The 9,046-nt window shown below is 36.2% G+C and overlaps 2 protein-coding genes across 2 annotated transcripts in view; both read left to right on the top strand.

Annotated features, from left to right (window-relative positions):
- The first annotated feature begins 3,357 nt into the window (after positions 1–3,357).
- On the top strand, positions 3,358–6,051 carry LOC111471924 (aldehyde dehydrogenase family 2 member C4-like). Its single transcript, XM_023117595.1, has 8 exons — positions 3,358–3,653; positions 3,759–3,901; positions 4,227–4,610; positions 4,742–4,831; positions 4,904–5,077; positions 5,151–5,426; positions 5,520–5,581; positions 5,659–6,051. The coding sequence occupies exons 1-8, from the start codon at positions 3,551–3,553 to the stop codon at positions 5,930–5,932; spliced, it is 1,506 nt and encodes a 501-aa protein (XP_022973363.1). The 5' UTR covers positions 3,358–3,550; the 3' UTR covers positions 5,933–6,051.
- Positions 6,052–6,455: 404 nt separating this feature from the next.
- The window catches only part of LOC111496248 (nudix hydrolase 20, chloroplastic-like), a 3,876-nt gene continuing 1,285 nt past the window's right edge, over positions 6,456–9,046 (top strand). The window contains exons 1-6 of the mRNA XM_023146628.1: positions 6,456–6,791; positions 6,932–6,996; positions 7,168–7,348; positions 7,532–7,612; positions 8,052–8,177; positions 8,852–8,931. Coding sequence (XP_023002396.1) covers positions 6,495–6,791; positions 6,932–6,996; positions 7,168–7,348; positions 7,532–7,612; positions 8,052–8,177; positions 8,852–8,931 — 830 coding nt within the window. The 5' untranslated portion in view covers positions 6,456–6,494. The remainder of the gene's footprint in view (positions 6,792–6,931; positions 6,997–7,167; positions 7,349–7,531; positions 7,613–8,051; positions 8,178–8,851; positions 8,932–9,046) is intronic.

Below are 9,046 nucleotides of genomic sequence, written 5' to 3' on the forward strand. Positions count from 1 at the left end.
AAAAAAAAAAAAAAAAAAAAAAAAAAAAAGCATTGATTGAATTTTTTATTTAACTAATTAAATGTGTTAGCAAATTATCAGTAATTTCATTCATTTAATAAGAATTTATTTGTAAGAAAATGAATCGATTATATTGAAAGAAATTATTGTTGAATTATTCAAATTAAATAAGTAAACGAAGATCAATTATATTAAAAAGAAAATTAGAAATAAAATTATGAAAAGAAGAGAATTCATACTTGTTTTGAGCATATGCTTCTACGGCCATACAAATGGAGAGCTTACGCTTCAAAATGGACGGATTTCGTCCTTATGGACATACACAAACATTCGGGCGATTCATTTGGCCGACAGAGACCAGAACGACAATTGTATTCATAGAAAAACAATCACTTTCTAAGACATCATTGTTCCACACGAGTTGTCTTCATCCGCCCCACCCAAACGTACTCACTCCGATGCAGCCTGCAACGAAACGACCCCGGATGCCCCGTTGGCGAGCACAAGCACCGCATGTTCGCCGACCCTCCGCCACTGCCGCTACTCCCAGCCGCCGACGCTGCCTGCAAGAGGACCCAATTGCTTTGCACAGCCAAAAGCTCCCTCCGGCTTACCAGCCAAGGCCGTAAATTATGTGGGTAACACATTTTTTCTTTTTTTCTTTTTTTCTTTTGTCCCTTTTAATCTTGGTTTTGGTATTTGGTTTATGATGGGTTGTCTTGCGGGGAGTGAAGAGAAAAGAATCTGTGGAATTGGAGTTTTTATATAAAGAGAAAAAGAAAGAGAAGCAAAGGTGTTCATCCACCTCTCATCATAAACCAATTTATTAAATTAATGACGACATTATGAGTTTATAACTAAGAAACACTATTTTCATCGGTACTAACACCTTTCGAAAATGTTAAAAACAAAGTCATGAAAACTTGTACTCAAATTAAATTGGGCCAAATGTCTCTTATTAGGGGAATCTAATTCTCCTTCCTCTATGAAACTTTTTCTTTCCTTTCTTTCATGCAAAGCAAAAGGAATCGTTGGATAATAAAGAGAGAAAATATAACATAATTGAGGGTGGGAGTACCGAACCTTGCCACTTCAGGGGTTCCATGGCAAACCCAAAGCTCTCTTCTGGTATCCAAAATTTAGTGCATAACACAAGTTGGGCGTGGAATTGTACTGAGTGGTTTCCTACTCACATTCTTTAACCAAATGTGTGGTTTGTTGTTTTGCATGAAACAAATGTGTTGTCGGAATCTTGAATTCATCCACAAAGAACCACTCCACTTTATTTACATCACTTTATTCAGGATTTCTCGTCCTCATTTCTTAAACATGTCTAATAAGAACTAAGATTAGATGATCTTAATAATTAATTAATTAACCCATCATAAAAGTTTGACCCATTGGATATAAGAATAATTGAAAATTTGGGTGTCACATGGAAGATGGTTGATAATTCAAGAAATCCCCACCCTCCCATTCACATGTGGATGCATTGCAGCGTATGGAAATGGATCCACAAAATCCGGACTTCATTTGAACTTATAAGTCCCTTGATATTGCCAAACTCGATCATCTGGCAGCTTTGATGATGGGAAAGAAGAGAAGCAAAGAAACCATCAGATTGGGGCGATGGAGAAGCGGGAACCAACCCAATCTGTGGAAACTGTTATGGAGGAAACTGAGAAGAGAAAAGAGGAATAAAACGACGACGTACTCCTCAGGGAACTTCATTGCTTATGATCCTTTCTCTTATTCACAGAATTTCGACCAAGGCAACGCTGCCGAAGAGCCCGATATTCTTTGCCGCTCCTTCTCCGCCCGCTTTGCCCTCGCCGATGCCGATGCTGCTTCCCGCATCTTTCCCGACAACCAGGCTCGACTCCTTTGAAGTCTTAGTCATTTTTAACTGCCTAATATGATATTGTCCACTTTAAGCATAATAAGCTCTCATAGTTTTGCCGAGGGCTTACCGAGAAGACCTCACATCAATAAACTCATGATCATTTGGGAGGGACTTCCATCATCTAACAGTAATTTCGTAATAGTTGACTTTTTTTTCCTCAGTTAATAATTACAACCATTAAATTTATACTTATTAATATTACTCTAAGTTACCTAAGTTACTGGCCATAACAATTAACAATATGTTGAGTTTACTTCTTGACTTAAACCTTCTTTAATTGTATTAATAATCTATTATCTATAAACCATACAAGTTGACTACTCTTTTTATGATCCTTATAGATTATTGTCTTAATTGATTAAAAATTAAAATAAGGAATATCAACCTTTACAAATAAAATAAATTACGAAAGTTGATATAAACGTCACAATAATTTTAACTCCTTATCTTTTTGTAGAAATAATTGTTTAGAAGAAAAAAAAACTTGATGAAAGGTACAATCAACCTACCCATTAATTTTAGTTTGAATTTGAAACTCAATTTATTGAATCATTTTTGGTAAGCCCCAACTCAAATAAATTTTAGCATTTAAATAGGTTGAAGTTAACATGTCTTTAACAAGATTTTGAAACATGTCATTCATTAATAATGTTGTATTGAAATGAAAAACATTACTACATATAAAAAGTAAGAGAGATCAAATTGAAGAAACTACAACCCACAACCAATATAACATATCATAAAATATTTAATCGCAAACATTAGGTTAAGATAAATGATTTTAAACATAAATGTGGCGTGAGGCATGAATTTAATGAGAAAAAAGTGAATAATTTATGGTATTGGCTTAATATTTACTTTCTGACTTTTTAGCACAGCTAAATATCACAGCAATTGAACTTCAAGAAAGAAAAAACCACGTTTGTTTTTAATACTTCCAAAATGTACAATGCGCACACATTCAAGACAAGACCGGCTGCTGGACGTATTAAATACTGGAAAACCATACACGTGTCGATATCTAATAGGGCCGACACAAAGGAATAATAATTCTAATTTACTCTTAAAAATTATAAAAAATATATTTTGATTTATTAATAATAATTTTTCAATTTGTTCATGCTAAAACTGATACATTCCAGCTTTTGGATTGAACTTGCCTTTAAATTTGTTACATTTTCTAACCGTTTATTTGAAACTGATGTCCCTATATTTGTATATTTGTTCACATCGATACTCCCATAAAACTATTTTTTTTATTTATAATTTATATTAAACAAAATTAGATGCAATTAAAAGATTATCTTATATTAAATTAATAAAGTAATTAATTTGTTTTCAACGCTGATTACAAATAAAAAAAAAAATGAAATGAACACAATTAATGTTATTAGTTAAGGAAAGCAATATTTAAATGGGACAAATATTTGTGAAAAAAGAAAAAAGTTTGGAGATTGAAATTAAGTTCGTGAAGGTGGAGCCAGAGGGGAGGAGGGTAGAAATGTTGTACATTTTTGGTAGCGAAGCAGATTTTGCGGATATAAACGGTCTTCGGTTTTCCCCCTAAGAAACGCATAAAATTCATCGACAATTCTTATCTTTTCCCGCTCACAAAAACACACACACAATCAGATATCATACAGGGAAATGGAAAATCAATCCAATGGAAAATCCGACTCCCATCTCAACATACCCAAAATCAAGTTCACCAAGCTCTTCATCAATGGACAATTTGTTGACTCTGTTTCAGGTATCTCTCCCTCTCTCTCTTTCTTTTCCTTCACCGGAGAACAAACCCACTCAGACGGAAAACTCCGATGCCTCTCAACTCATGATTTTCTTTTCAAATGAACAGGAAAAACATTCGAGACGTTCGATCCAAGAACTGGTGAGGTTATCACCACGGTTGCCGCTGGTGAGAAAGAAGATGTGGATCTGGCCGTGAAAGCAGCCCGTGAAGCCTTCGATCACGGCCCTTGGCCCCGCATGTCTGGTGCCGTAAGTATTTCTATTTACAGCAAGTTTGGGTTTTTCTTGAGATGCAGCTCAGATTACAGTTTCGATTTATATACTTTGTATCTATATTCCAATTTTTAAGATGGAAGTAATAATAATAATAATAATAATAAAAGTTATCGCCATTACAAGCTTATGACAGAGACAGCTTGTACCAGTCAAGAGGGAAAGTGTTGTTTATGATATGCAGAGATATGCATGTGCTCTTTATTTATAAAAAGAAGGCCACAATTATAATAATTCAAAAAACAGAAGAAAGGGAAAAAGAAATATAAATGTTTTGGATTTTTTCTGTGATTCCGTGCAGGACAGGGGACGAATAATGATGAAACTGGGGGACTTAATAGATGAACACGTGGAGGAACTCGCAGCATTGGATTCCCTGGACGGCGGAAAATTGTTTCAGATGGGGAAGATCGTCGACATACCGTCGGCTGCTCATATGCTACGGTATTACGCCGGTGCCGCGGATAAAATCCACGGGGAGGTACTGAAAATGGCAAGGCCGTTTCACGGCTACACTTTAATGGAGCCCATGGGAGTGGTGGGCCACATCATACCCTGGAACTTTCCGACCACCATGTTTTTCCTGAAAGTGAGCCCCGCCTTGGCCGCCGGCTGCACCATGCTCGTGAAACCTGCCGAGCAAACGCCGCTCTCCGCCCTCTTCTACGCCCATCTCGCCAAATTGGTGTTTCCCAATCTTCGCGGAATAATTAAATCATTTCAAATATACAAAAACTACTTTTTGGATTTTCTTCTCCAATATTTTATATATTAACTATTTCCTTTTTTGGTTTCCTACGTGGCGCGTTTTGGTAGGCGGGTATTCCTGATGGAGTACTGAACGTTGTGACAGGATACGGATACACTGCAGGGTCAGCAATTGCGTACCACATGGACATTGACAAGGTAGCTAAAATGTAATATAATTTAAGCTTTTATGTAATTATTTAAATAAATTTATTGTGGCGTGGTTTTCAGGTGAGTTTCACAGGATCAACGAAGGTGGGAAGATCGATAATGCAGGCGGCAAGCGAGAGCAATCTGAAGCAAGTATCGTTGGAATTAGGTGGCAAATCGCCGCTCCTGATCTTCGATGACGCGGATGTGAATAAAGCCGTCGATATTGCAGTCCTTGGCATTTTCTATAACAAGGTTAATGTCGTTATCCGTTTCAACACGACCCAGAGGTTTTACAAATACATAAAAGAAATTTGGTTTGATGCAGGGAGAAACTTGCGCGGCGAGCTCCCGAGTTTTGGTTCAAGAGGGGATTTATGATGAATTTGTGAAAAAGATTATTGAAAAGGCGAAATCTTGGGTTGTAGGAGACCCTTTCGATCCAAAAGTTCAGTATGGACCCCAGGTGGATGAAAAGCAATTGAAGAAAATTCTGGAATATATCGAGCACGGTAAGAGGGAAGGAGCCACATTGGCGACAGGCGGCAAGCGTATAGGCGAGGTGGGGTATTACGTAGAGCCAACAATCTTCACAGACGTCAAGGTCGTCGTCGCTCCTCCCTTGCTCTCTGCTTAATTTTTGATTCACACCTCTGTTTCTCCTCTACAATATCTAACCCTTGAATTAAATCCCCAGGAACACTCGCTGATCGCACAGGACGAAATCTTCGGGCCATTCCTCTGCGTCATTAAATTCAAGTAAAATTAGAAAAACCCTCTCAAACCCATACTACCAAGTAGTGGGCTTTAATTTGTGTTGTTTTTGGGTTTGGCAGAACGATCGAAGAGGGAATAAAGATCGCGAACAACACAAAGTTCGGGCTAGCAGCTGGAATAGTGACGAACAGTCTAGACATAATGAACACGGTTTCGAGGTCGATCAGAGCCGGAACCATCTGGGTGAACTGTTACTTTGCTTTCGACTCGAGCTGTCCATTTGGAGGGTACAAGATGAGTGGGTTCGGAAGGGACGCTGGAATGCACGCTGTTCATAAGTATCTTCAAACCAAAGCCATCGTCACTCCTTTGGTCAACACTCCTTGGCTTTGATCTCCCCTTTATAGTTTTTTCTTTGTTGCCTTTCTACTCTCAAATAATTCGCACATTGTTGGATGTGATATGTCCTAATATGTTTTAACTAATGCATTCAAACAAGTTTGTGTATTTATATATTTTTCTTTTACTTTCGTAACAATCTACTAGGTTTAAGATTTAAGATGATTTTAAAATATTTTTATTACAAAAATTTTACAACACTAAACACAATATATCATACTTAAAATATTATTTTGATTTTTAGGAAGTTTTAAGTTAGATAATTAATTATTATTTGACTCAACCAAAAAAATAAATAATAATTTACATTCAAGTAAGTAGATATATTTACTGTCTAGATTTTTAAAAAATATAAATAAAATCGTGAAAATTGTTTAAATTAGTAAATGCAACTTTAATGGTTATTTAACTAATCATAATATTTAAATGTGTAAATATCTTAGATGTGAATATTCTTATTTTTTTTCTTTTAGGACAAATTTAAACCTTATTTTTATTTTTTTTAAAATCTTATTATTCCATCTCTGTTCATCATTTGTTATCTTCTCTGGTAGTTATGGCGACTTGTCCTCGAATTCAACCCATGGCCTGCAAATCTCTTGCTTCTCACCCATTTCGTAACTCTTCGCCTATCTCTTCCATTTCCAACGCATCCATGTTTTCCCGGGCGACGTATCCAACGGCATCAACAGTACACCGCTCGAAGACCTTTGCCTGTCGTTCTGTATCGATTGCCAGCAGCAATTTTACTTGGGAAGACGCTGTCCACATTTCTCTGCCAGAAAGCTTTCAGGATGATCCCTCAGATCTTACCGGCTATTTCGAGAAGGTCAAGCTCTGCAATCGCGGATCAGTAGGTCTCAAACCCATATGAGTTTCAGCAGCCATTGTGCGCGTTAATTCGTTTTACATTTCAAGTTCTTTGCAGGATCAGTTATAGACTGATGAAATGTGGTTCCATGTCTGTTTGGAATTGACTGGATCTTCTAACAGGATATGCAATCCGAATTTCTTCCCTTTGTAATCGATGACCAAATTGTTGGTCATGTGCACCACGGGTGAGGTTCCTACTGTTATATCTTTCAGGATACAGTACATACATCAAAGATATGATCCGTCCATGTAGTTTATACTATTGATTCGTACTAATTTCATCAAATTTTGCTTTTATGCTGTTGCTATATACAACGGATAGGTTCCATCAGTTTGTTTTAATGTAATTTATGCAGCTTTGCTTATCACCTGAAGAAGTATGCGAATGTGTTTACCTTCCCCCGGGATGATTCTGTTCGAGTTGGCGCTTGCTTAAGCTTGCATGAATCGTTGAAGACACCAGAAGATAGGACGCATGCAGTTGGAAATGTAGTCAAATGCTTGGGTGAAGAAATTATTCCAGGTGTACGGAACGAGGTACTGATTGTGATTCCAATTTAAATCAATGGTCATGTATTTTCCAATGTTTGTCACTGTTTATAAAATACAATCGCTTTCCTCAGTTTAATGTCAAAATAAGCTGGTTCTCTTTAGATAGATAAGCTTAGAACAAGATGATGCTACTTGTGGCTAACTGTGTACAACCATGAACTCCGACAGATGTACCCTGTAACTTCGTCCTTTGGTGCGCCGGTTTTTTTCTCACTTGAACGTGCAGCAGCTCCTTATTTTGGAATCAAGGTGGGAATGTTTCCCTTCTACAGCACTGTGGAAACTTCTATTTTCTTGTTTTAATTGATTCCCCCTTTTGTAATTGTTCATCTTCCCTTATAGCCCATTGGATAGGATTTTTCTTTTTGTAATTTCATTTTATCGATGAATTGCTTTGTTTCTATCCAATTAAAAAAAAAATCTTTAAAAAATTGTCAAAGCCATATTCTGATCCAACCTTTTCTTTCAGGACATTGAAAATTATAAGCAATATGTTTTATGGACTCTGTTTATACAGGCTTGGTTGTTAGGTCTAAAATTTGAAACCCTTTGAAACCCTTTAATATTTGATCGTCATACTGAATATAAATACAGTATCTCAAATAATATTGACAACACTAATCAAATACTTCAGTTACTCTAACTTCTACATTTCTACCGGACTTCTCTTGGTCTATTCGTAGTACAGGTTTATGGAGTTCAGATGAATGGTTATGTTGAAAAGGATGGAAAGAAATTTTTGTGGATAGCAAAAAGAAGTCAAATGAAGCAAACTTTTCCCGGAATGCTGGATGAATTAGTAGCTGGAGGGCTGGTTTGTAATCAATAATAACTAACTATCGTTTAGTTTTGTTATATGTCATGTCAAACATGCTTCTGTCTCGTTAAAATGTGAGAAAAAGTTGATTGGCAAACTCCTTGCATCTTTCAAACAGAGCTTTGCAATCTTTTCCCATTGATTGAGGAAAAGACTTCCCTTTTGTTTCTGAATGGTTGGTTTTCTTATTATATTTTGTTTCTTCTGCTAGAGGCTTGTTGTTATATGAAGACATTTTTCTCGTATGACATTTCTTAGTCAATGTGGATTTACCTGCTTTGTTAAGCTTAGTCAACGTAGCCAATAATAATTTATTTTTATTTGTGTTTGGCTTTCAGTTTGGATGAAAAGGTTGTGTAGTTAACAACAAAATTAGATAGATTCTGATACTGATACAATCATTGACTTGGCAATAAATCCTTATCTAAATAACAAGGCATTATATTTTTGGTTGAGACCAAGATGCGAAGTTTGATAATTTCCTAAGAGCAATAGAGAGTCTGCACAAACATGTTTTAATCAGTAGATTTGAGGAATGCAAATGCAAGGCTTAATAATGATGAGAGGAAAAAGAACCAAGGGAGATGAGAAGTTAGAAATGTGCCCTTGATTGCTGAGTATCATGCTTGTTGTACCTTTATAGCTTGCCCCTGACTTTATAATAGTGACAGCCTGAGGGCATTTCTTGCGGGGAGAATCTGATGAAGGAATGTGAAGAGGAAGCAGGCATACCAAGATCAATATCAAATAAGTAAGTTCCTAACATGAACTTAATTAGAAATTCACACCAATCTTGTATTACATGACAGTGGTTTTTTTTTTTTTTTTTTTTTTTTTTTTTTTTTTTTTTTTTTTTTTTTTTTTTT

Source organism: Cucurbita maxima, unplaced genomic scaffold (genome assembly GCF_002738345.1).
Source record: "Cucurbita maxima cultivar Rimu unplaced genomic scaffold, Cmax_1.0 Cma_Scf00002, whole genome shotgun sequence".
Taxonomy (NCBI): Eukaryota; Viridiplantae; Streptophyta; class Magnoliopsida; order Cucurbitales; family Cucurbitaceae; genus Cucurbita; species Cucurbita maxima.

Bases quoted from the DNA above. Each gene is read 5' to 3' on its own strand.
- LOC111471924 (XM_023117595.1), top strand. From the start codon at position 3,551: ATGGAAAATCAATCCAATGGAAAATCCGACTCCCATCTCAACATACCC. The intron at 3,902-4,226 runs GTAAGTATTTCT...GATTCCGTGCAG, and splicing joins GGCCCCGCATGTCTGGTGCC to GACAGGGGACGAATAATGAT. The intron at 4,611-4,741 runs GTGTTTCCCAAT...GCGTTTTGGTAG, and splicing joins ACGCCCATCTCGCCAAATTG to GCGGGTATTCCTGATGGAGT.